This window comes from Rattus rattus, chromosome 13 (genome assembly GCF_011064425.1).
Source record: "Rattus rattus isolate New Zealand chromosome 13, Rrattus_CSIRO_v1, whole genome shotgun sequence".
NCBI classification, from domain to species: Eukaryota; Metazoa; Chordata; class Mammalia; order Rodentia; family Muridae; genus Rattus; species Rattus rattus.
Window position 1 is genome coordinate 47,790,476 of NC_046166.1, and position 26,620 is coordinate 47,817,095.

Below are 26,620 nucleotides of genomic sequence, written 5' to 3' on the forward strand. Positions count from 1 at the left end.
TATCAGTATAAGACAGAATAGTGTCTTAGCCCCAAAGAGACCCTGTGATGTACCTAAACACCATAAACACTTCATCCAACCTCTACCAACTTATTGCATGTGAATGGATAGATAAACTGTGAAGAAGGCAGAAAATTGATTCATAGTGACAGAGAGAAACATAGAATCAGGCCACAAAATGACACAGAGAAATCTTAAATGTACATTACCAATGGAAAGAAGCTGGTCTGAAAGTACTAAAAACTGAAAGATTCAAACGGCATGCACTTCTGAAAAAGGCAGACCATGGAGACAGGAAATACACCCATGGTTGGCAGGAGTTTGGAGGAGAGGCCATGATGGTTAGAAGATCACGGGGTATCCTCTTCTTTGTAATACACTGGAGGAGACATCATTGCATAGAAACGCAGCCAGCAGTTGTGCGTTCTTTCTTCTCTACTGAGCATGAAGTTCAAGCTGAATTTTTAAAATTGAGTATTATATTGTGTTTCCTTCTTTGTGAAGAATCAAATTGATGACACACACATAGGTTTAACCCTTCCGTCCCCTTTATACTTTTAGATTTTTAATCCTTTCTTTTTGAAAAATATGAAAATTCATTTATAGTCTTCATTAAAGAGTACTCTTCAAAAATTAAAACATTGGGTTCTTTGGTGTGACTTAATTATTTTGCCAATTTAATGATACTTGAAATAATTTACTCAAAATGAAAAGCACATTTAATGATATATATTAAAAAATTGCAATGAAACTTGAGAGTTAGCATAGGGATCTGATACATAATATTTATCATTTAACTAATGATAAATTAATTTAAAATAAAATCGCAAATTATTTCAATTGTGTAATTTATGCAGCTTAAGTGCTTCAAGTTTCAACCTATTTTATACAGATTACATTTTTTAAAAAAGTTTGGTGAATTAGGGACCAAAAATCTTTAAGAGGTACATACAAATATTCTAATCAGAGATAAAGACAAAACACAAAATTACAAAATGAATAAAAGAATTTGTATTAGAACCCTAAAATTAACCTTATAATAATTGTGCTCTTAAAGAGGTTTTCTGTACAAACTCAAGACAGCAAAAATCTAATTATGTATTAGGGTAGATGGGTTCAAAGGCTCATTATCAGTAGCTAAGTCACTGTTGACAATGGCTACCTTTGGGATAGGAGGGTAGTGGATTATTTTTAAGCGTGTGACCCTTGGTGTATCATAAAGAGTCCACTTTAGGCCCCATATACAAGAATAGTTGGGCAATATAAGTGGGGCTTGATGTGTTTTTAAAAATGGACATGAAGCTGTGTGGGTAAGGAGGCAATGGTGGATCCGAGAGGAATTGGGGAAGGAGATAAATATGATCAAAATACATTGCATGGAATTCTTATAAAATAGTCTTATACAAGAAAACGAGGTGTAAAAACACCTTTCTCTCATTTATTGAGTATAAAATCCTAGAACTCAGACTCTAGCTATGGTGTCAGAGACAATAAAACTGAGGGAATAGTAGGAGAAGCTGCAGTAATACCAGCTCTTAAGAAAACTATATTATTAATATTTTTTTAACTTTCAAAGCAACTGTGTAATAGAGGGGATTATTATTTACTTCGTGGAATAAGCCTCAGCTTTAAACGTTTCAAGGCCATAATCTGTCCAAAAAGTCTGCATGTAGTAGAGAAGAATATCTGAAGATAATGCTTTAAAAATCATCGAAAACTTTCCATAATCTGTGATTCTTAAGCCACATCTCCTGATGTAGTTTGGATGGATAGTTAAAGGGAAATCCAAAACATTAATAATGATTTCAACTTTGAATCGAAAGGACCGAAGTCAGTCCTGTATTGATGCTAAAATGGTAGTACCTGCAAGATAGGCATCTGATACCTCTTGGAAGAAGAGTTAATAGTCAGACAGAACCACTCTCGCGAGATTAAATTGTCACAGTGGAAAACTCGTGTTGGTTCCAGATAATTATCTCCTGAATCACTTAAAGTGGAACTTAGGACAAAGTAGCAAACCATTCACAAAACCAAACCGTCAACATTTCCACATTTACTTACAAGTTTGAGTCACTGACCTTCATATAATACTTGAAGTTTGGGCCCCTGTAAATGGATCAGGGTTCTCATAGGCAGATATTATTAGACTAGAGGTTTGAGGAACCAGTGAACATTTAGGAACACAGTTATCAGAATTCCACAAGCCCCTGAACTTTATAGTTCAATCTTTAGGATATTCTGTTACCAAGAAATAAATAATGATACCAAAAATAAAGCTATACTGGGGAAAATAGAAGATTTTGGATAGATTGGAAGAGGCTGGGATCGTGTACGTGGGTAAATACAGAGAAAGAGAAAAACGAGAATGCTTATGCAAAACTCATACTACAATCCCTGTTTTCTATACTCATACTACAATCCCTGTGAAATGTTTGAGAACATTTCACACCCTTGTAAGTAAATTTAGATGGTTTAATACCAAACTCACGTGTGCCTTCCAAAAATGATCATCTTTATTAGCATCATGGAATGATTATTGTATTTCACTAACTCTAAGTTGCTATAAATTTTTACCTTGTTTTGTGGTGTCCTATCACCATTTAAAGCAAATTTTGTGGAGTGAAACCATAGCTCAGCGATACAGCGTGTGCTTAGTATACACAGGCCTTGGGTACAGTCTCCAGTATCCCTAAAATGAAAAAGAATAAAGATAGAAAGAAAGTAAGAAAAACATTATTTTGAATTAAACTGATTTTTTTTCCTGTTTTTTATTTTATCCTAAGGATTTCCTGGAACTAAAGGACAAAAGGGAGAAAAGGGGCGTGCAGGAATATCAAGTAAGTTTATGACTCCTTGTTTCCTGTTTCAGTTTTTGTAATAAAGTAAGACTGTGATATTAGGGGCAGAGGCTTGAAACAGGTGATGAGAATTTTAACACTGATCCAAAGAGCTTCTGTAGAAGCCATGGTTTTCTCCAAATAAAACATGCTAATTGAAATAAAACAAACAGATTAGACTATACAACTCTTTTAAACTCATTGCCCACTTGTATTTTTTTAATGAACACTATTTTCTAAAGGAAAAAAAATCACATAGAAAATTATTCAATTTTCAAGTCAATTTCTATCCACTGAAGGGAAATCAAACCCATGAATAGAAAAGAGTCACAGGCTCCTTCCACACTAAATATGCTTAAGAATAACACATATATAGACATTTGGACAACCTGAAGGCCTTGACCAAGTTGTTCTCTGGTAGCTGGGGCTTTTGTTTCGTTTCTTTTTTGTAAAACCTTGAAAATGTCATATTCCGTACCCAAGACTTTCCTACCTTCAGAGGAATAGCCTTCACATCAGTGAGCTTCATTAATGGAATGCAGGTTTCTTACTGGATTGCACAAAACCTGGGCATCAGACATTAAATATGAAATATCAGCCTACATGGCTACTGTTTGCTAGGCCATCAGTATATATCATATATATCATATATATCTCATATATCTATATATATGATGAATATACTCTAACATATTCATTGTGAATAATGAAGCCACACACATACTCTTAGATTCTTAATATCAAAGAGCACCTCTTTTGTTTTCCTAAGAAAGTCTACATGTGAGATACATATTATAAGCACATCTGGTGTGAACAACAGCCATACTCTGCTCATGAATTTAGACAGATCATGGTAAAAATCTTTATTAAAAAATACTTTGCTGTGTGATCACTTTTTAAAATATATAATCAGTTGGTTATCCAAAATGATTACTTACAGATGGCACACTTAGACTGTATAAGTTTATCATTGTGATGAGCCACCGGAGTCTAGCTCAACTTTTGTGACATTTAGAGCTGAACAACATACAGGAGTGGTGGATTTCTCAGAACCTTAGCACTTTCCCCACTGCTCTTAACATATCAAGGCAACACAGACGCATCCCTTTGCCCATATATTTTTTTCAAGTGACGAGTTTTCTGTTGGATGCTTGTTAACCACCTCTATCTCCTGTCTCTTTCATCCCGTTTAAATTCAGTTGATCTCTTAGCCTCTAGTCCTTAATTTTCTGTGCATCTTTGTTTCTCTTTTTATTTTCACATACTTTTATATAAATCATTTTGACCTTATTTTGTTTTCCTGGGGCTTTCTTTGAGCTTTGAAACATGATTGTAGTTGAGTTTGGCATGTAAGGAGCATATCCACTTTTAGTCTATACAGTGAAAAACCACGCTGCTTTCTCTTTCCCACAGTTACCAAATGCTTGTAATAATTTTTCAGCTATGTCTAAAAATTTAAATTACAAATGTGTATGCCTATTTTGGACTGAGTACTGAAAAAGCAGTAAAAACTATTTCGTGTATGACCACATACAGCCTCTGGATTCTTCTATATGTGTCCCCAAGGAGAATGGAAAGACAATTCCAAAGTACTCCAAAAAAATAATAATAATATGCCTATACATCTAGCAGAATAGGTCCTGGTTTTCTATGTTTAATATGTAATCACATGTGCTTTGACCTTTTCCTTTCAGTGAGTAGATATCCTAAATTACAGAGATACCACAATTGCCTCAAATTAGTTGTTTATTTCCCTATTCTTGAACAGTCAATAATTTTCGCTTGTTTTTATTTGACTTTATTAGGCAATGCTACACACAACATTTCCATATGCCATTTTGTGAGACTGTTATTAAATAGAGGATTTACTAGAATTCTTTAAAGGTTATATGTATTTTACAATGAAGTCTGGCAAGTGCCTCAAAACAAGTGCTACAGATTATTCTGTATAGAATTGTCCGATTCTTCACATTTCAATTATAATCCTTAAACTTTGTATTGAATGAACTCAGTGTACATTTTTTTTTAATTTGGGTATGATTTAAATATAACAAAATAATAATGATTTCCTCTTTTATGTGCATGTCGGGATCAGTATAACTCCCTGGTCATATTGGGGCAAGACCCTTTAAGATCAGCTGGGCTGGGCAGAGCACTCTACTATCATCTGCTTAAAGACCTTTCACCTCTGGACAAGTCATCCGCACAAGTGTCTTCTGGGATCCTTTTGCAACTCCTCCAAATGACATTGGTTCCTGTGTCATGTCATGCCTGACTTCTCCATGACTTCCTCTTCTGACCCTGGGTGCTGTTTGGGCCTCCAATGCCATAAGTACATCATTGTGCACTCTGCTACCTTGCCCCCATCCCCTGTCACCCTTTACCTAGATGCTCCACATGTTGACTAGAGGAATGTTCCTGCCTCCTTCAGACCTTCTGCTGTTCCCCTCACCTAATTGTGCAGAATCCCATTGGATTCTAGGGAAATCTTAACTGAATAATTGATTGATTGAATATTGGTTCTTGAAATGTAGGATGTTTTCCTCAAATACAAATAGGGATGGGAATAGAGGTCTGTCCATCCATTCATTCACTAATTCATTTAGCATCAGTTCATTGGGTACCAATTGGAGCCCAACTTAACAGCTATAAATATGTTTTTCCTAACTTTATAAAACTAATTACCCTTAGAAGATACAAATATACCAGTTATAAACAAACCAGGGAGAACTATCCCAGGAAAAATAAAGCTATATAGATATTGAGAGGAGATAAATAAGTTTAGTACTCTAGTATATTAAAAAATAGCTTTATTTGTATTGCTTGTTTCACTTTTCCAGCTTTTTATTCCCCAAATTGTGTGTGTGTATGTGTGTATGTGAACCAAACTTTACTTCAATAATTGCTTATCGATTTCAAACAAAAACATTTTGATCATAAAAAAAGCAATGCTTGTTTACTTTCTAGAAAGCTCTTTGTATTTGCTTACCTTTTATATTTTAAGTATATATACTGGAAAATAAATATTGCAATAAATGGAGATATTTTGTGTAAGTTATAATAAAGAAGAAAATTCAAAACAAGAGAATGAAAATAAAATGCAGTAAAAATAAAGATACAATATCCCATGTTGTTACCTCTCTGGGAATAAACAGAGCATATTTTACAGGACTTAGTGCTTTGTGCTTTAACACAAACCCTAAGGTCCACAGCACTAAGTAGCAGATTACTAATTGTATGCTTGGGTATATCTCACTTTTCCTATTTTATGCTCTGCTAATGATCATGTCAATTCCTACCTCACAGGGTTGTTGTGAGGACCAAAAGATGTGTGAAGATGTCTGTAAAGTCATGAAGACCTTTAAAGTCTTAAGAACAGTTCACAGCAGTCTTTTTGAACAGAACAGCTGTTCCTTGTTTGTATTATGCAGTCATGTTACATCCCTAATCATATTAGGACCGAATGAAAAACAGAAATGGCAGGAGCCAAATGTATGTCTTGAATAAAATGAGAAGTGTTGTTGAATAAGACAAGATGTCTATGTTATATGAAGCAATTGCATGTGTGCCCAGGACACAAGGCAGTGAGTTTGTCTTAGCAAAGCAGAAGAGTGTTAGTTATAAGAAAGAGAGGCAGCTAAACCAGAGGCCAGATATGTTGACAGAGGTCAGAACGAAATGTCAAACTAATAAAAACAAGTCTAGGCTGTGCAGGACGGAACGTGAGCCCGAGACATTTCTGTTGAGCACGTTCTGAAAAGGACAGCTACAAATAGGTACTGATACAAGGTTGTGTCTCTGCCTTCATGCCTCCAAAATATGATGAAATATGGCCCTGAGGAACAAGAAAGATGGAATTAGTCAGTGATTCTGGGAGTCTGCAATATTAGCAGACTGGTTATTCTGTGCAAACATCTAGAGAAACCTGGATTTAAGCCTGTGGCTTAATTGGCCTGTGGTATGGAGGGTGGGTGACTCTTTTCTTAGGCCAGAGGCATTACTGTGGACAATTCTGGCATCATACAGACTGACCCTGATCCCAGATGTGCTGGCAGACAAACTGTAGAAATTTCAGTCCTTAAGTCATTTTACATCCAAAACTACACTTCTAGGGTTAAGTGTGGAATATTAACCTGAACTTTTTAAATTAGTGAAGAAGGCTCTGTGTTTTTCTTTAGATAAAAATAGATGCTGAATGCTCTGTTCATGAGTATCAATTATCCAATCTTTGATAATGTATAATGAAAAGTGAAAAATGGCATGTCCCATTGCCTTGCTAGCTAGAAAGGGTGGTTCAATCAAGCAAGGGAACCATGTAAGTAAACACAGTGTGAGGCACCATTCAAAAGAGTCCTGTTGCTTATCTGTGCTGTGTCAGCATGCTCTGCTTGAGAACAAGAGAGATAGGAAGCAAATTTTGGGTATTTACTTTTGAACCTCATAAAATGATATGAAAAATAATAGAATTGCTTTTATTTATATTGAAAATTCAATTGATCTTAAGTAGACTTCTGATTTCTGAAAATACTCAGTTGATTAAAGTTAAACCCTTCTCCCATCATTTACTAATTATATTAATGGATATTCAGAGGTCACTTGTTGTATATCAGGTGCTTTTGGTGCATTTTAAACCTAGTGCTCAGAAAGCCAGTGGGGTAAATGCTGTTACTATCAACATTTAAGGAGCTGGAGTCTAAGGTGAACTTCTAATAAAGGAAAGCAGCACAATTCAAAGCCATGCCTCTCAGTTTCCAAATTCTTGTGGCTCTGTAATGCTTCCGCACTAGTCAGCTATTTTATGCATAGAAACCCTGCAAATATTGAATATGGAGGTGGAGAGAGTAGATTTGTAATTAGTAGTTTTATTTTCCAGAAAGAGCCTTATAAGTTCAAAGATCTCGAGGAGCTAAAACTGTATAGATTAGGTCAAATTCCAAAAGTATACTACTGCGTCATCTGTGTTTATGTTTCCGCCATCATAACTACTGTGTGTATTGCTTGCCTGTCCCACACCAAGTCAATTACTCAGACACACCGTCTTCCTGGAAGCGCTCTCAAGACTTCCATTATCACTAATGAGAACTACTTATGTGCACCTTGGGAAGAGCTACCTGCTCATAGTCTACCTTTATTTCAGTAACTGACTCGGTCTTCGCACTTTCCTGTTGCGCTAGCTGCTTTGATGCCTCTTTCACTTACTGTGTCTTCTTTTTCTCAGTTTCAAAGTGTGCTTTTCATGGTAGCACTAGTTATGATCTAGTAAAATAGTGTCCAGGAACAGGAGCAGCTCTCAGTAAATTTGACAAATGCTACCAATTTATGACAGTTGTGTTTCTTATATCACTTGTTAATAAAAGCATACATCATTCTCCTAACATAATAAATAGAGCCTTAACAGTATTATTGATATGTCTTGTAAATTGACATTTAAATCAGCAATGGATTCATAGCTTGTCCTGTTCATCCCTCTTCCCACTGACTGTCAGAACCTGAACTCCACCAGTTCCAATCAGAAAGGGGGGAGGGTATCAACATAATTCTTTCCAGGATTTATACTAGCAAATTTGAAATTTATCCAGTATGTCCAGGGGTTTGGACAGAGAGAAGATACCCACTTCATATCCTTTCATAACCTCTGAGCAACAGAATATCTCCCAGCACCCCATCTCTAGTTTTAAACCACTGCCTTCTGAGCTACAATGAGAAATTCTACTTTATAAGAACACAGTATTACATATTTTGTTCACATTAAAGTACCTTGTAAGTATAGGCTGGCAACTTATTATTTGGCTTCCTCAATCTGTTTTTCTAGAAGCATGCAATGGTTAGGAATGGAGTCTTGAGACCAGTTCCCTAGAAAAACACTTAACTTGACTGCACAGGACATGCCCGAGGCATCTATACACACTTGCATTGATGCTTAAGCTAGTCACTCTTGATCATTGCCTAAGGTACTAAAGTTACTCTTATTTTATTCCTCCCATAAACCCTCGTACCCTAAATAATACCCAGAGTAAAATATGTGAATTCCAGAAATAATGTAAAGCCATTTAAATGTCTGTAATGTGAATGTGTAGCAAAAAGGCTATATTTCTAATGATATTTTGTGGGAGTCTGGAGTTTCACTTTCACTAGAATGGCGTCAATTGTGACTGTGTATTCAGTTTCCTATGCACAATATTTTCATAAAACTCGATGTGGTTTATAGCATGACTCTTAGTCTCTAGTAAAATTGCCCTATTATAAATGATCATTTAAGCAAAACTCTCTTCTGTGATATTCATTTATTTTTAATATTAATTTTTAAATTATTTTATTAGTTCTTTGAGATTTTTCATATGATGTATTTGGATCCTATTTATTCTCCTCCCAACTCTTCCCAGATCTACTCTTGCTCCCATGCCCACCTCAACTTTGTGTCTCTCTAAATAAGTAAAGATCAGTTTGTGTTAGCCACATATTTGTGGATATGACCACTGGAGCCTGGTCAACTTACCAGGAGTTATTGACTCTCTCTCTGCAGCTGTCAATTGTCTGCAACTTCTTGGCTTGGGATGGAGCCTCTTGCCAAATTCTCCCTCTTCATGGCATGATTTAGCCTGGCTTGGGCATGAACCAGTATTGTGCATACTGTCACAGCTACTGTGACTGACATGCAGAAATGGCGGTCTCAGGGATCATTGTGGAAGAAGGGGTCACCTACCACCGTGAATTCTTTACACCTCTTCTTCCACAGTGACCCCTGATCCCTCCGTTTCTGATAAGCACACTGTAACCTACAGGAATACAACCCATGCATCCAAAGAACATAAGTGTTCTGATCATGAAATGTAACAAGTTGAATAATGTTTATTTATATGTACTAAGACACATAACAGATCCTTAATTAATATTTTGAAATTTTTAAATCTGACATTTATTCCAGATGGCAGCAGACCCAAGGCCTTGTATAGTTAGGTAAATGCTGTGACACTGAGTTGCACCAACTATTAGCTTCCTTATGGTTCTGACAAACGGACCTTATAGAAGGGCTTGCTTGGACCCACAGTTTGAAGGTGTCTTACATCATAGCAGGGAAGTTATGGACTTTTGAGTCTGAGACAGCTGGCCATGCTCCCTCCCTGGGTAGGAAGCACAGGGAGAAACATGGATGCTGAGCACTTTTTCTCCATTGTATCGAGTCCTGGAAACCCAGAACTTGTGTAGGTGCCTCCCACAATTATGGTTGGTCTACTTACCTTATTTAATGTACTCTAGAGCCTCCCATACAGATAATCCCAAAGGTTTGTCTCCCAAGTAATTCTAGTTTCTGTCAAATTGGCAATATTAACTATCATCTCAAACCCTTAAATAAGAAACTGTTTTTTAAATTTGCTCATGAGATTAGTCTCACTACATGGTTCAGTCTGATCTCAACATCATGATCCTCCTACCTTGGCCTCCTGAGCGCTGAGATTACAGGCATGCTCTGCTATGGAAAGTTACAAGATGATTTTTTTTTAACATTTTCGATGTGTTCAAATCACAATATTGCAGGTCTGATTAACCAAACCTCATCTGCCATTTAAAAATTAAAAAAAAAAACAACAACTTGTTTTTCAAGTCTCTGACCACTGGATTATTTCTTTTTTACATCTTTATTAAATTGGGTATTTTTTATTTACATTTCAAATGTTAGTCCCTTTCCTAGTTTCCATGCCGACATCATGCTAACCCCTCCCCCCTTCTATATGGGTGTTCCCCTCCCCAACCTCCCCCCATTACTGCCCTCTTCCCAACAATCCTGTTCACTGGGGGTCCAGCCTTGGCAGGACCAAGGGATTCCCCTTCCACTGGTGCTCTTACTAGGCTATTCATTGCTACCTATGAGGTTGGAGCCCAGGGTCAGTCCATGTATAGTCTTTGGATAGTGGCTTAGTCCCTGGAAGCTCTGGTTGGTTGGCATTGTTGTTCATATGGGGTCTCAAGCCCCTTCAAGCACTTTCAGTCCTTTCTCTGATTCCTTCAACTGGGGTCCCATTCTCAGTTCAGTGGTTTGCTGCTGGAATTCACCTATGTATTTGTCTTATACTGGCTATGTCTCTCAGGAGAGATCTACATCCGGTTCCTGTCAGCCTGCACTTCTTTGCTTCATCCAACTTATCTAGTTTGGTGGCTGTATATGTATGGGCCACATGTGGGGCAGGCTCTGAATGGGTGTTCCTTCAGCCTCTGTTCTAAACTTTGCCTCCCTATTCCCTGCCAAGGGTATTCCTGTTCCCCTTTAAAGAAGGAGTGAAGCATTGGCATTTTGGTCATCCTTCTTGAGTTTCATGTGTTTTGTGCATCCAGGGTAATTCGAGCATTTGGGCTAATATCCATGTATCAATGAGTGCATACCATGTGTGTTTTTCTGTGATTGGGTTACCTCACTCAGAATGATATTTTCCAGTTCCATCCGTTTGTCTATGAATTTCATAAAGTCATTCTTCCTATTTGTGCTCTTATTTAAGGATACTCAAACACAAAACATAAGTGAAAGGGGAAAAGAAAAACAAGCAGGTCTTCTTGCACTGTTGGAATAAGCTGATTTGTCTTATTCATGGTTCTGGACATGAGAGTACAAACCTGAAGTGTTGAACAAAGTCATTTCCTCTACAACCTCTCTTTTTTTAAATTTTATTTATTTTTTATTTATTTTTATTTATTTTATTTTATGTGTGCTCTGCTCTGGCAGGCCAGAAGAAGGCATCAGACTCCCTTATAGATAGATGGTTGTGAGCCACTGTGTGGTTGCTAGGATTTGAACTCAGGATGTCTGGAAGAACAACCAGTGCTCTCAAACATTGAGCCATTTCTCCAGCCCCCCCCCCACACCTGGGAAGCCAGAAGAGACTATTCTCTGCCCACATTTCTGACTTTAGAGGAAAACTCCTAGTGCCATCTGGGCCCCCTGTCCATAGGGACCCGACAGAAGGCAAGGCAGGCCGTTCTGGTTGCTGCCATCATGGAGAGCTGAAAGCCAGTCCCGAGGAGTGACTTCAGGCCTGAGACCAGAGGTAAGACCAACTTTTCTGCTCCAAGTGACCTGTCTGGTGGACTCAGGACACATGCCCACAGGAACTTCTGGAGACCAGTAGACAGGAAAGACAATACACCCGAAAGCAGAACACTCTGTGCCCATAACTGGCTAAAAGAGAACAGGAAAACAGGTCTACAGCACTCCTGACACACAGGCCTATAGGATAGTCTAGCCACTATCAGAAATAACAGAACAAGGTAACACCAGAGACAACCTAATGGCGAGAGGCAAGCACAGGAACCCAAGCAACAGAAACCAAGACTATATGGCATCATCGGAGCCCAATTCTCCCACCAAAGCAAACACTGAATATCCAAACACACCAGAAAAGCAAGATCTAGATTTAAAATCACATTTGATCATGATGATGGAGGACATCAAGAAAGACATAAAGAACTCCCTTAGAGAAATGCAGGGAAAAACAAATAAACAAGTAGAAGCCTATAGAGAGGAAACACAAAAATCCCTGAAAGAATTACAGGAAAACACAATCAAACAGGTGAAGGAATTAAAAATGGAAGTAGAAGCAATAAAGAAAGAACAAAGGGAGACAACCCTGGGTATAGAAAACCAAAGGAAGAGACAAGGAGCCGTAGATACAAGCATCACCAACAGAATACAAGAGATGGAAGAGAGAATCTCAGGAGCAGAAGATTCCATAGAAATCATCGATACAACTGTCAAAGATAATGTAAAACGGAAAGAGCTACTGGACCAAAACACACAGGAAATCCAGAACAAGATGAGAAGATCAAACTTAAGGATAATATGTATAGAAGAGAGTGCAGACTCCCAGCTCAAAGGACCAGTAAATATCTTCAATAAAATCATAGGTCCCTAACCTAAAGAAAGAGATGCTCATAAACATACAAGAAGCCTACAGAACTCCAAATAGATTGGACCAGAAAAAAATGCTCCTGTCACATAATAGTCAAAACACCAAATGCACAAAACAAAGAAAAAATATTAAAAGCAGTAAGGGAAAAAGGTTAAGTAACATATAAAGTCAGACCTATCAGAATTACACCAGACTACTCACCAGAGACTAAGAAAGCTGTCAGTGCAGAATTCTATCAGACCTTCATAGAAGACCTCATACCAATATTATCCAAACTATTCCACAAAATTGAAACAGATGGAGAACTACCAAATTCCTTCTATGAATCCACAATTACTCTTATGCCTAAACCACACAAAGATCCAACAAAGAAAGAGAACTTCTGACCATTTTCCCTTATGAATATCGATGCAAAAATACTCAATAAAATTCTTGCAAACTGCATTCAAGAGCACATCAAAACAATCATCCACCATGATCAAGTAGCCTTGATCCCAGGTATGCAGGGATGGTTTAATATCCAGAAAATCATCAACATAATCCACTATATAAACAAACTGAAAGATAAAAACCACATGATCATTTCATTAGATGCTGAGAAAGCATTTGACAAAATTGAACACCCCTTCATGATATAAGCCTGGAAAGAACATGAATTCAAGGCCTGTACCTAAACATAGTAAAAGCCATATACAGCAAACTAGTAGCTAATATTAAACTAAATTGAGAGAGACTTGAAGCAATCCCACTGAAATCAGGGACTAGACAAGTTTGCCCACTCTCTCCATATTTATTCAATATGGTTCTCCATGTCCTAGCCAGAGCAATCAGTCAACAAAAGGAGATCAAAGAGATACAGATCGGAAAGGAAGAAGTCAAAATATCACTATTTGCAGATGATATGATAGTATATTTAAGTGATCCCAAAAGCTCCACCAGAGAACTATTAAACCTGATGAACACCTTCAGCAAAGTGGCTGGATATAAAATTAACTCAAATAAATCAGTAGCCTTCCTCTACACAAAAGAGAAACAAGCCTAGGAAGAAATTAGGGAAATGACACCCTTCATAATAGTCCCAAATAATATAATATACCTAGGTGTGACTTTAACCAAGCAAGTGAAAGATCTGTATGACAAGAACTTCAAGCCTCTGAAGAAAGAAATTGAAGATCTCAGAAGAAGGAAAGATGGATTGGCAGGATTAATATATTAAAAATTTTACCAAAAGCAATCTACACATTCAATGCAATCCCCATCAAAATTCCAATTCAATCCTTCATAGAGCTAGACAGAACAATTTGCAAATTCATCTAGAATAAAAAAAAAAAAACAGGATAGCTGAAACTATTCTCAACAATAAAAAAACTTCCAGGGGAATCACAATCCCTGAACTCAGGCAGTATTACAGAGCAACAGTGATAAAAACTGTATGGTATTGGTACAGAAACAGGCAGATAGACTAGTGGAATAGAACTGAAGACCCAGAAATGAACCCACATACCTATGGTCACTTGATTTTTTACAAAGTAGCTAAAACCATCCAATGAAAAAAAGATACCACTTTCAGTAAATGGTGCTGGTTCAATTGGAGGTCAGCATGTAGAAGAATGCAGATGGATCCATTCTTATCACCCTGTACAAATCTTAAGTCCAAGTGGATCAAGGACTTCCACATCAAACCAGATACACTCAAACTAATAGAAGAAAAGTGGGGAAGAATCTCGAACACATGGGCACTGGAGAAAACTTCCTGAACTAAACACCAATGACTTATGCTGTAAGATCAAGAATCAACAAATGGGATCTCATAAAACTACAAAGCTTCTGTAAGGCAAAGGACACTGTTGCTAGGACAAAATGGCAACCAACAGATTGGGAAAAATCTTTACCAATCCTACAACAGAGGGCTTATATCCAAAATATACAAAGAACTCACAGAAGTTAGACTGCAGGTAGACAAATAACCCTATTAAAAAACGGGGTTCAGAGGTAAACAAAGAATTCACAGCTGAGGAATACTGAATGTCTTAGAAGTACCTAAAGAAATGTTTAATATCTTTAGTCCTAAGGGAAATGCAAATCAAAACAACCCTGAGATTCCACCTCACAGCAGTCAGAATGGCTAACATCTAAAACTCTGGTGACAGCAGATGCTGGCGAGGATGTGGAAAAAGAGGAATACTCCTCCACTGTTGCTGGGATTGCAGACTGGTACAACCATTCTGGAAATCAGCCTGAAGGTTTCTCAGAAAATTTGACATTGCACTACCTGAGGACCCAGCTATACCTCTCTTGGGCATATACCCAAAAGATGCCCCAACATATAACAAAGACACATGCTCCACTATGTTCATAGCAGCCATATTTATAATAGCCAGAACCTGGAAAGAACCCAGATGCCTTTCAACAGAGGAATGGATACAGAAAATGTGGTACATCTACACAATGGAATACTACTCCGCTATGAAAAACAATGACTTTATGAAATTCATAGGCAAATGGATGGAACTGGAAAATATTATCCTCAGTGAGGTAACCGAGTCACAGAAAAACACACATGGTATGCACTCATTGATAAGTGGATATTAGCCCAAATGCTTGAATTACCCTAAATGTACAGAACACATGAAACTCAAGAAGGATGACCAAAATGCCAATGCTTCAGTCCTTCTTTAAAAGGGGAACAAGAATACCCTTGGGACGGAATAGGGAGGCAAAGTTTAGAACAGAGGCTAAAGGCACACCCATTCAGAGCCTGCCCCACATGAGGCCCATATATATACAGACACCAAACTAGATAAGATGGATGAAGCAAAGAAGTGCAGGCTGACAGGAACCGGATGTCGATCTCTCCTGAGAGACACAGCCAGAATATGGCAAATACATAGGCGAATGCCAGCAGCAAACCACTGAACTGAGAACGGGACCCCCGTTGAAGGAATCAGAGAAAGGACTGAAAGAGCTTGAAGGGGCTTCAGACCCCATATGAACAACAATGCTAACAAACCAGAACTTCCAGGGACTAAGCCACTGTCCAAAGACTATACATGGACTGACCCTGGGCTCCAACTGCATAGGTAGCAATGAATAGCCTAGTAAGGGCACCAGTGTAAGGGGAAGCCTTTGGTCCTGTCAAGACTGAACCCCCAGTGAATGGGATTGTTGGGGTGGAGGGTGGTAATGGGGAAGGATGGGGAGGGGAACACTGATATAGAAGGGGAGGGTGAGGGTTTAGGTGGATGTTTGCCTGGAAACCAGGAAAGGGAATAACAATTGAAATGTAAATAAGAAATACCCAATTTAATAAAGATGGAGAAAAAAATTAATGTCAAACAGAATGACCTTCACTATCACTTGTATTCTTCCTCAAGTAATTACCACCAATGTATTTGTGAGAGCAGTTAAGTAGGGCAGAGAACAGTGTTACAATGAAATTTAAGCCTTTCAGAGGCTGGAGCAGGAGGACTGTAAATTTGAGGTCAGTTTAGGTTATGTAGTTAGGATCTTTGGTTTAAAAAAAAGCAATAAACCCCATAAACAAATAAAAACTAAACTGAAAAGTAACAAAAACTTGTTCATGTATTGTCTCATGCAAGAATTCTACAAGATGAGTTTTACTTTATGAATGGTATGACACAGGATATATTAGGGCTCTGTAAAGAAACAAAACTAATGATATATTTTTTCCTATATACAGAGAAAAGGCATTAAAATAATAATAGCACCAAGAATCATATTGCAAGCTGAGAACCTAGTAGTTCGAATTCCTTAGCATCTACAACAGCCTCACAATGGCTGCCCCTCACTGGGGAAGAGGCAGACAGTAGTTGCTCATTTTACAAGACTGTGTGCCTCGGTATTCCCTATCTGACACTGGAAGCCTGAAGTTTGAATGACCCCTAGTCCAGAACAAAAACTTGGAAAGAACGGTTCTGCTGGCAGTGAAGGACACAGCAACTGAGCAGATTAACTGCAGCATGATGGAGGATGAACTTTCTTCTGCCACATCCTTTTTGTCCACGCTGGTACCAGAAGGTACTGTTGACATCCAGGGCAGGTCTTTTGACAGCAATCAAGGCAATCAAGTGAGGCTTCTACTCCGGCAGTTCTAATTTGGGGCAGGTTGACATCAAAACCAAATATAATACAAGAGTTGAACTAAGTCTTCTGGATTCTCTACGCATGTCTCTAAGATTTCATATCTGTCACCTTTGCTGACAATAGCTTCGCGCTGAGCCATATTATCTTTACATTGCCACTTTCCCCCCTTCAATCATCCTCTGATTCATGTGTGCTTGGGGGCTAAGCTCACTCTTGGCTAATGTGTGCAGTGATGGGTGTACTCGTTCCCTAACAATGCTCTAAATGCTTAGTAATTAGGAAGACATGATTTCCTTTTCACAATCTCCAGGGTACAAGGACACAGCAGGACACTGAACAACCATACTGTGTGTGTCAATAACATTTAGGAACAATCTTGCTGATTGCTCATTGGACGGCTATTTTAGCCATTCAATTCTTTCACAGTGGGAATGAGTTATAATCAAGAAACCACATTGCATCCTAGTAGCCACTGGTTTAGAAGTTACTCACGGCCTGTGGGATGTAGAGGAAGAACCTCTGGGGGTTCTGTTTTGTGCCTGTAGCAGACTTGACATCGAGATTCTCTTTCATGATGTTTGTGCCATGAGCTAGGATGGATGCTTCCTAAGAGCTGTTTGGGGAATTAGGGAGGGAAAAGTGGTCAAAGGCTTTTTATTATATAATACATTGCTGCTGCCATCATTTTCTTCTAAGTGCTAAGCCAGGTGTCAGAATTTTTAAGAAGCAATGGAATGAATAATCTCCCACTGTACCTGGCACTTTGGAATGCATTTTTTTAGTTGAAAATAGATTTCTCGCTAGTACAATACACTCCATCCAATTTCTTCTCCCTCCACTCCTCACAACTCCCTCAAATCCTTTCTCCCCCAGATACACTCCCCTCCTCATTTCACTTCAGAAAAATAAAGAATAAAGAACAAGCTTCCAAGAGACTACAGCCAAACACAATTCAAGGCCAAAGCCCTCCTATTAAGGCTGGACAAGACAACCAAATAGGAGGAAGAGTCAAAAAAGAACAGGCAAAAGGGTCAGAAATACACCTGCTCCTATTGTTAAGGATCCCACGAAACAGGAAGCTAACAGTTGTAACGTATACACGGAAGACCTGGTACAGGCCCTTACAGACCCCATGGCTGCCACTTTAGTCTCAGTTGATTCAGTGGGCTATGCTCTCCTGGTGTCCACTATGATTGTTTCAACTCCTATAGTCTTTCCTTCCCCTGTTCCACAGGGTTCCACGGGGCTATGAAGAGAGAGACTAGAAATGCTCTCACTCGATTCTCATAAAGAATCTGTCCCTGCACTTTCCTCATAAGTGATCAGAACCTTTAAAAACCTGTGTAAAACCTGCTGCCGGCGTAGTTGGTCTGTGCACTTGGAAACTTGGCTTACTTAATATTCCACTCAAAGACAATATTAGAGTCAACTTTGATCCAACTTTTCCCCTCAGACTTCGTTGGCACACACTGTGTTTTAAGTTAGGTCTCATCACAGTTCCACTCTGAGATGGTTGTCATAATAAATGAAAAAAAATTAAAATGAAAATGGTAGACCTGCATGATCTTAGTTGGAAGTCCAGTTTGCAACACAGTTGGGACTAGAAACTACTCTGTAAAGCTTCCTAGATGGATTCATAGCCCCTTTCAAAACACTAGCTCATCTATCCCTGAACAGACACTTGGGATTTTCTTAAAGTAGAGTGTTTGGTGATTCCATCTTAGAGCCCGATTATTGAGATCCATCATTCAGTAGATGTTTTTTCTGCTCTTATTACTATCTGAACAAAACAAGGCGACCTATATTCTTTCATATCTCCAGTGAGTTTCTACTTTGACTACATAACAATGGTTAAATAAATGGAAGCAACTATATTCTGGATAAGGAGACGATGTTCTCTGTTGACTGTATCAGGCTTTAAATACTCTCTCTAAATACTTCTAGGTGCAGCAGTGGTCCATAAATTATAGCCACTCTTATTAGGAATCATTGTAATAAAGAACACACACACACACACACACACACACACACACACACACACACACACACACACACCAAATTGTCTTTTACCAGTTCTATTAAGTCAGTCTGATCATAGCTTGCATAAACAAAAACATTTGTAAACATAACCAAAATATATCACAGAATACCACTAGGGCTGTATATTGTCTCTCAATTGCCTCAAAATCTAATTCAAGATATAAACACTTGGTAAATTGTGAGAATTTTATTTTCATGTAAGTCAGGAAACTGTATTAACTTGTCAGAGCTGACAGCAACTAAGAAGACTAAACTCTAGTGGGCCAATTTGGAACATGTTTTCTCCCTAAACCTCACCTTTTAAGTCCCCTTATAATCCATTACTTTGCAGGATACTTTTTAACATAATAATGACTAATTTCATTCTATTGTACTTTCATACTATTCGTCTATAGTACTTCAAACTATATTTAAGCCAAAATTACTACATATGGGGTTAAGGTTCACTCTAATTTGATGACCCCATCTGTGAAAATGGAAGCACACACATAAAAGATCATAAACACTGGAGTTACAGCCAAAACCACCAGGAATTGGTAGAGACATGAGAAACTGGGAAGAAGAAGCATAGATTCTACCCAGCATTGAAAAAGAGATAGTCCTGGCAGCTCCTTGATTTCAGTCTTATGGCTTCCTAACCTGTGAATTTCTATTTTAAGCTACAAAGCCACAGTCATTCATTATGGCAGTCCTTGGAAAGACATCTCCCAAACTTCATTCCAATAATCAGTTATCTATCTAACTATCTATCTATCTATCTATCTATCTATCTATCTATCTATCTATCTATCTATCATCTATTATCTATCTTCTATCTGTCTATTTCTATCATTCATCCATCCATCTCCACCATCTATCTATCATCCATCTATCTATCATCCACCCATCTATCTATCTATCATCTATCCATCTATCATCTATCATCATCATCATCCATCCATCCATCATCTATCATCTACACCCATCATCTATCATCTACCCATCTATCTATCATCTACCATCCATCTATCTATCATCTATCTATCTATCTATCTATCTACCTATCTATCTATCTATCCTCTATCTATCTATCTATCATCTATCTATCTATCTATCTATCTATCTATCTATCTATCTATCTATCCCCTATCTATCTATCTATCTATCTATCATCTATCTATCTATCTATCTATCTATCTATCTATCTATCATCTATCTATCGATCTATCTATCATCTGTCTATCATCTATCTGAGGATGTACAGCAACCATGCTTAGGCATGTAAGAGAATTAATGTGATATCTGTACATAACGAGGAAGTATATGCACAGACATCATACAACTTACTTCCCTCTGAACTCAAGGCTGGCTAACTGTTATCTCCTATTTCTGCTCTTCTACATTTCTAGAGGAGATGAGCTTGCATGCCACTACCACAGAAGAGAAACCAAACCCAAAGGTCAAACATCCAAGTTCATTTTCTACTGAGTCTGTATCACTTTGGTAGAATGGTAAAGTTAAAGGTCTTTAAGACAAAGCACTGTAGGTTGAGAGCTGTCTGAAACTGGGAGTATTAATTCTTCATTGGTCATTTATAGCTTTAAGGAAGGATTTATACATGAAGCACTTTCTTCATTTATGGATCTGATGAGGCTTTATCGCCATGGGAGTGAATGTGCTATTTTCTTCTGTAAGTGAAATATTATTTCAAACAAAGAAAACAAGGAAGGCAATTTACAGAAAACAAGTGCTAGGTAGCCACAGATGCTCCAACACCCGGATTTGTAAAATCTCAACGTTTACCATATTGACTGCCTAACCTAGTTGAGTACAGTGACACACACAAGAGCATATGTGGGGTATTTTCAAAGGCAATGGTATAACTTCTCTTTTTAATTAATTAATAAATTAATTAAACAAATAATCCCCTAGTTTTGAGTTGGCTTCACCTGCAGTTTTCCCATAAGGGAGTGGGGTCCTTGTCTCGCATATTCAAATCTCCTTGTGTTTGAGGTGGCTAAGTTGACGTTTAGTCAGAAGATAATGTCTCTCATGAGTCAGCAGCTAAGCAAGAGATCCTTGATCTGAGCTGGAGAAAATCACGTATTAGAATATGTACAGTTGCTGACCAGAGGCTCTACCTGGCCTCCATACCCTGCCAAACTTCCAGTAACAGGTACTCCCATAGCAGACCTCAAAACTATGTGAATTAAATCAATATTTTTGTAATGGTGTACCTTACTTTTCCTACACATAAAAACTACCTCCCATAGAGTTGAAAAATAATACAGTCCACTCTTCTATTGTTTCTTAGCCTAAAATTTTAACAATTTGATTTTCCCATCTTCTGAAGCCCTTCATTCAAGAGGATCTAATTATTTATCCACATATAATGATCTGTCTTATAACTGCTTGTGATAGGAGCCCTAGGTTACTTCATGCATTCTTCAGTGTGCTGGGAAGTTAACAAGGGTTGAAATCAAGCAGGGAAACTTATTGAGTTGATAGTGCTTCCATGTGGGCCAGAAAAATAACAGAACCTAGAAGAGAGAAAAAAATCTGTGCACATCTGGAATTGAGGGTGAAGAATTGAGAGGAAGGTGGAGAAGGAAGCAAGGAACATGTCAGATAAGGTCCCAGAAACAATGGGTATGGAGGCTTATGTGGAACCTTGAAGAGTTACATGATTGGAAAAAAAGGAGAAGGAGAAAGGAGGAGGGAAAGGAGGGGATGAGGAGGAAAAAGAGGAAGAGGGAGAGGAGGGGGAGGATGAGGAGAGAAAGAAGAGAACAAGAAAAAGAGAAGGAGAAGAAGGAAGAGAAGGAGAGGAAGAGGAAGAAGAATAGGAAGAGGAAGAAGAAGAAGAGGAAGAGGAAGAAGAAGAAGAAGAGGAAGAAGAGGAGGAAGAAGAAGAAGACAACAGAATAATTTCTCTAAGGTGGTCAGGGTTAAAAGGAAAACCTTAGTTACTCTAGGAGTCATTGGAGATATATATCCTTGCTAGAACCCTCTATTGTCTTACAGGATTGTATTTGTGACTACTAACAATAATCAAACTGCTGCCGTGACCAGGAAACACATTTTCGTTTGCCCATTCTGTGGTGTCTCTAACTTTCGAGACTGAAGGTAGCTGAGGACAATCTATAAACTAACAGTTGTGGATACATTACGATAAAACTTTATCTAACATCAGACAGCAGATGGGAAATACGCACAGGCCATAGACCTTTACCAGTTTAGAAGAGCACCAGCAACATAGTAGAAAAAAATTACTGGAGGAAACAGTGAAGGTTAGGTGAATGCTTATGTGAAACTATCCATCAGGTCTTGTCTGCCTGCAAAAAGTCTTCAGAATAGACTAATAATTCCTGTTTGACAAGAACAAACGTAATATATGAAAGTGTTGAAATATATATGTATATCCATGCACATAGGTAGAAGGGTGTTTATTATATTGTGTTGATTTCACCTCAAACTGTATTTGCAATAATTTTAAAGAATGTATTGTTTTTTTAAACATCATAAAAGTCTTACTAACTTTGAGGGCATGACATGTTTTAGTAACATTTTTCACAGATCCCAGAAAAGAGAATTGTGTTCAGTTAGCTGCTCTTCAGTAATATTGGGAAATATTTTCTTCTCTCTAACAGTTGAAACATTAGGCTCCACAGATTTCCAAAACATTTGACAGTGCATCATCCAGATTGTCCAAATCAGATCCAAAACATATCTCTGTCTCTCTGTCTCTCTCTGTCTCTCTCTGTCTGTCTCTCTCTCTCTCTCTCTCTCTCTCTCTCTCTCTCTCTCTCTCTCTGTGTGTGTGTGTGTGTGTGTGTGTGTGTGTGTGTGTTCACCAGCACCAGTATAGTACAGGTAGTCACAGATTCTGAATTGAAATTTGCCTTGGTCATATCATGTCCAGATGACAGCAATTCTTCCCATCCTGCACCTCTTACATCCTGCCACCTGATACTTTAGGATGTTCCCTGGGCCTTGAAGTGGGTGATATAAATGTCCTAAGAGCTGTTTCCCACATAGCAGGCCTCCTTTCTTACAGTATTATTTTCTAGTTCATGTTTCTCAAAATGTGGTTGTTGGGCCAGCAACACAAGCAACTATTCAGGCCCTACCAAATGCAAGGCCAGCAATTTGAAATGTTGCTGCTTACAAAAAATTGAGAGGCACCTCTCCAGGATAAGCAAGGCTCGTCAATGACATCTGTGGCAGAGCAAATAATACTTGCTCATACAATTTGGGGAAAGCCTAGCTTGCATCGTCAAATATTTGAATATATCAATTTGTCCATAGAATGAATGATAAATATATTATGGTTGCATATGATGGACTTTGCAAAAATAAACCCTGGGGCATAACACTACTGAGTGCAATGTAAATGTAGTAGAGAAAGCTTGACATAATTATCCTTAGAATCTTTTCTGATTTTCTTAGGCATTTGCTATAAATGATTGGGTCACTCATGGATCTTTCTCAGTAGCTGAGAGTTTGGATTCTGTCATAGTGCATTACTTATATTTCAAAAATATTTAGATTTTAGAATTTGCCTGAGTGAGGAATAGATTTGTACTTTGGCATGGCTCCATTAATTCTGTAGAACCAACAGCATAATTATAACAAGGTCTATCTACATGCCTTACCACCTGTTATACTTTTGTGTGGCTCAGTAAATTAGTCATGGTTTAGGAAAGTTTCAACTTTCTGGCTATGTCGGTAAATTACTATTTCCACAAAATTTACTTGAATTAGAAGAAAATGTCGCTGAATATTTATTTCCTACATTTAATAAACTCTAAAAGTCCAAAGCTATAAAAGTCTATTCAGATTCTAGAGAACTGTTGTTTGCATTTTATGTATTTGTGCCTGCATGTATGTCTGAGCAATGTGTGTGTGCCTTGTTCCCACATAAGCCAGAAGGAGCCATCAGATCCCCTGGAATTGAAGTGATAGGTGGTTGTAAGTCACTACGTGGATATTAATTAATTAATTAATTAATTAATTAGATTTAAATTGAGTTACTCATTGGCTATTCTGATTATGAGAGGGAACGATGTCATTGCTTATTATAAATATATTTAGCTGTGTTATTCTTTGACAGTTATTCATATGATGAGTTGTGGTCATGTTTCACACCCCCACTACCCACTCATGCCGTCCGCTTTCTCAGTCTTACCCTATTTTACTTTTCTACTCTCTGTATGTGCAGCTCACGGAGTTTCTTTAGCATTGCTTCCATAGACATATGTGGAAGGTTACTTACTGGTATATGGACAACATATCAGAGGCTAACTACTGAAGACATTGATACCTGTTACCCAGGGGAACGAGAAGTTGTAAACGTTTGGGGGAAAATATCTATAACTCATATAGCAAGAAATGCGCTTACTAATTCGAAGTATAACTACTTGTGTTTCTTTGCATAAGATACATCGTTTGGCAATCTACAATCTCGCTTGTGGTCTACGGTATCTCTGTGCTCTTGATCCTCTAAACTGTCATTGGATTGCAGAAAAATAATGAGACTCTGTGACACATTTTACATATAACATGAAAAAAATCTATAAAATTGCAGTAAATTGGTATGTCTCCAACGTCAAAGTCGTTGGAACAGTTTTTAAGGGGTTCTAATATATTTAAATATAGCTTCAATTTCAGCTTTGCAGTGGAAAAAATGCTTGCAGTTAAACACTTTGCCAATAGGTGGCGAAAAAAGTTTAATATTTATTTCCATTGTTTAACTTATTGAAAAAATAACGGTATCAAAAACCTTTTCGAGATGGGGTGGAGAAAAATACCCGGGTTCAACTACGACCCTTGCAAAAAACAAAAGGAAAGAAAGAGAGAAAGAAAGAAAGAAAGAAAGAAAGAAAGAAAGAAAGAAAGAAAGAAAGAAAAGAAAAGAAAAGAAAAGAAAAGAAAAGAAAATTAACCTGAATATAATCAGTCTTTGTTTCCCTTTTTATAGCCTCTCTTAAAACAGTTCGACTGGTTGATGGTAGGGGACCCCATGAGGGTCGAGTGGAGATCTTCCACGAAGGCCGGTGGGGCACAATCTGTGATGATCGCTGGGATATACGAGCTGGACAAGTTGTCTGCCGGAGTCTAGGATACAAAGATGTTCTAACTGTGCACAAGAGAGCTCTCTTTGGACAAGGTAATCTGAAACCTTGTTTCTCTTTTTTATAGCTTTTTTTATTGGATATTTTATGTATTTACATTTTGTTTACACTCCAGATTTTATTCCCTTCCCTCTGACTGCTCCACATTCCATACTTCCTCCCTGCTCCCCACCCCCTCTTCACGAGGATGTCCCCACCCCATGCATCCCACCAGACTTCTAAACTACCTGGGTCTCCAGTCTCTTGAGGGTTAGATGCATCTTCTCTGACTGAACCCAGACCCTGGAGTCCTCTGCTAGGTACGTGCTGGGGTCCTCATATCAGCCGGTGTATGCTACCTGGTTGGTGATCCATGAGAGATCTCAGGGGTCCAGTTAAACTGAGACTGCTGGTCCTCCTATAGGGTTGCCCTCCTCCTCAGCTTCTTCCAGCTTTCCCCTAATTCAACCACAGGTGTCAGCAGCTTTTGTTCATTGGATGGGTGCACATATCTGCATCTGACTCGTTCAGCTGCTTGTTGGGTCTTTGGGAGGGCAGTCATCATAGGTCCCTTTTTGTGAGTGCTCCATTACCTCAGTAATAGTGTCAGGCATAGGGGTCTCCCCTGGAGCTGGATCCCACTTTGGGTCTGTTGCTGGACCTTCTTTTCCTCAGGCTCTTCTCCATTTCCATCTCTGCAGTTCTTTCAGACAGGAAGAAGTACGGGTTAGAGTTGACTGTGGGATAGCAACCCCATCTTTACTTGATGCCCTCTCTTTCTGCTGGAGATGGGCTCTACACGTTCCCTCTCCCCACTGTAGGGCATTTCATCTAGCCCCACCCTCACCCCCTGCTTTGAGTGCCGGAAGTCTCTCACCTCGCAGGTCTCTTTGAAATTAAGTGGGCAGTTTTTAGACAACTTTTTTAGAACTCCACACAGGAGCACTTGATGTGCATCACTCTCTCCTGCCCACATCGCCCACATTCTCCAAAGTAGGCAGTTTTCAACCATTTGGAAATCAAGTAGGTACCGAAGCATGTACGGGGAAAAATAGAATTCATCCTATTCAGCGTAAAAGTTTTGACTCATTCTGTCCTAGAAAGTAAACATAAAAAGAAAATACTACATGGCTTGCTTCCTGAGAACACAATGTTTAAGTTTCACTTAAGCTCGCTCATTTGGTTTGTTGACAAACCGACCAGTGCCGTTGACCAGGAAGATAACGAGAAATAAGGATGAGAGAGTTGTTGATAAAACATGGTTCATTCCCAGAGGATGAACTCGCACAACTCTTTCTGGAGACATCTGTTCAACATCTGTGTTGAGGGACAATCTGCCCTTGGAGAGCTAAGAGAAGGGCCCCAGCCCTGTGAATTCCTTTTCCCATCATTTAGATTGGGAAACAATGGATACTTCTTTGGCTACATGTACTTTAGTATATCCCATCTGCATGGCAGCAACCAGTTGTATGACTGCATTAAATGATTAGGGAAAGAATTTGCGTTGGAAAATATATTTAAGTGTATGCCATGAAATGTTCAGTCAGATGTTTTTTAATTGTTGTTATTGTTGTTGCTATTGTTGTTGTTTTTGTTTTTTTCCCCTAAATTAGTGCCTTATGCTAGGTCTTATGTGTAAGTAAACATC

The 26,620-nt window shown here is 38.3% G+C and overlaps 1 protein-coding gene across 2 annotated transcripts in view; it reads left to right on the plus strand.

The window, feature by feature from the left end:
• Positions 1-26,620, plus strand: part of Msr1 (macrophage scavenger receptor 1) — a 72,999-nt gene that overhangs the window by 32,468 nt on the left and 13,911 nt on the right. The window contains exons 8-9 of one of the 2 annotated variants that reach the window (XM_032919061.1): positions 2,784-2,837; positions 4,933-5,539. In XM_032919061.1, coding sequence (XP_032774952.1) covers positions 2,784-2,837; positions 4,933-4,937 — 59 coding nt within the window. In that variant the 3' untranslated portion in view covers positions 4,938-5,539. Of the gene's footprint in view, positions 1-2,783; positions 2,838-4,932; positions 5,540-24,839; positions 25,029-26,620 lie in introns of those variants that run through there. The other variant, XM_032919059.1, reaches the window with a different exon arrangement.